Genomic DNA, 913 nt, shown 5'->3' with positions numbered 1-913 from the left:
TCCCCGGCCCCGCAGCCCGGCGCCTCGCCATCCACTGTCATGATGCCTGTGGCTGCCCGTGGCTCCAGGCGGAAAGCCCGGACGGGGATGTAGCACAGGTGGGGACAGTTCAAGTCCAGGTGGGTCCCCCTGTCCATGGCAAGAAAGAGTTTCAGCAGGGCCATGCGGCCGATGCCAGCCTTCAGGTAGAAGAGGTGGATGCAGCCATCGTGCAGCTGGGCCGCCGGTGCCATCATCAGGTTGGTGCCGAGGTGGGACTGGTAGATGGCATAGACGGTGACAAACTCCTCCTCAGGCCAGTGGCACTAGCAGCGAGTCGCTGGGCAGAGCCCCAGGCGCTTCCGTCCCTGCCGGCGGCGTGATGTGGCCGGCCTGGCCGTTGGTGATGGGCTCCTGGGGTGCCGGGGAGGTGCCCTGTTCAGGGACAGCGGGCAGGTAGGAGAGGCGGCCCTGGTACACCCGCAGCTTGGCCAGGCACCGGAGGGTGCCCAGGGTGAAGCGGGCATTGCCCAGCCGGCGGTACTTCTCGCTGTCGATGTCCACATCTGAGATGAAGCCCCAGCCGAAGCCGAGGAAGGAGAAGAGGCGCTTGCCCGAGGCGGTGCTCAGCGAGACCAGGTCCATCTGCGTGTGCAGCCCCTTGCACAGGATGAAGGTGCAGTTTGTCAGCAGCCTCTTCTTGGCAACGTGATCATTGCTGCGAGGGATGGAGGAGGGTGAGTTTGGGCTGGACCCATCGTGGGGCCTCTCCTGCTGTCCCAGCATCCAGGGGCAGCCCTCACCCCTGTGTCAGGGTTGGGACGTATCCCAGCTGGGTGACAGGGACAGCAGCTGGGTGAGCATTTGCTGAGGGTGGGAAAGATGAAAAAGCTCCTGAAAGAGGGAACTGAGCTGAGGCTGCTGGGAGAGGGCA

At 64.5% G+C, this 913-nt stretch overlaps 1 protein-coding gene across 1 annotated transcript in view; it reads right to left on the bottom strand.

The window, feature by feature from the left end:
* Nucleotides 1–23: 23 nt before the first annotated feature.
* Nucleotides 24–913, bottom strand: part of LOC104489450 (sphingosine kinase 1-like) — a gene marked incomplete at both ends in the record, with an annotated part of 1,466 nt that continues 576 nt past the window's right edge. The window contains 2 exon segments of the mRNA XM_010131615.1: nucleotides 24–297; nucleotides 299–697. Of these exon segments, the coding sequence (XP_010129917.1) occupies nucleotides 24–297; nucleotides 299–697 (673 nt within the window).

This window comes from Buceros rhinoceros, unplaced genomic scaffold, assembly GCF_000710305.1.
Source record: "Buceros rhinoceros silvestris isolate BGI_N320 unplaced genomic scaffold, ASM71030v1 scaffold22172, whole genome shotgun sequence".
Classification (NCBI taxonomy): domain Eukaryota; kingdom Metazoa; phylum Chordata; class Aves; order Bucerotiformes; family Bucerotidae; genus Buceros; species Buceros rhinoceros.
This window is presented reverse-complemented; position numbering and strand designations above follow the sequence as displayed.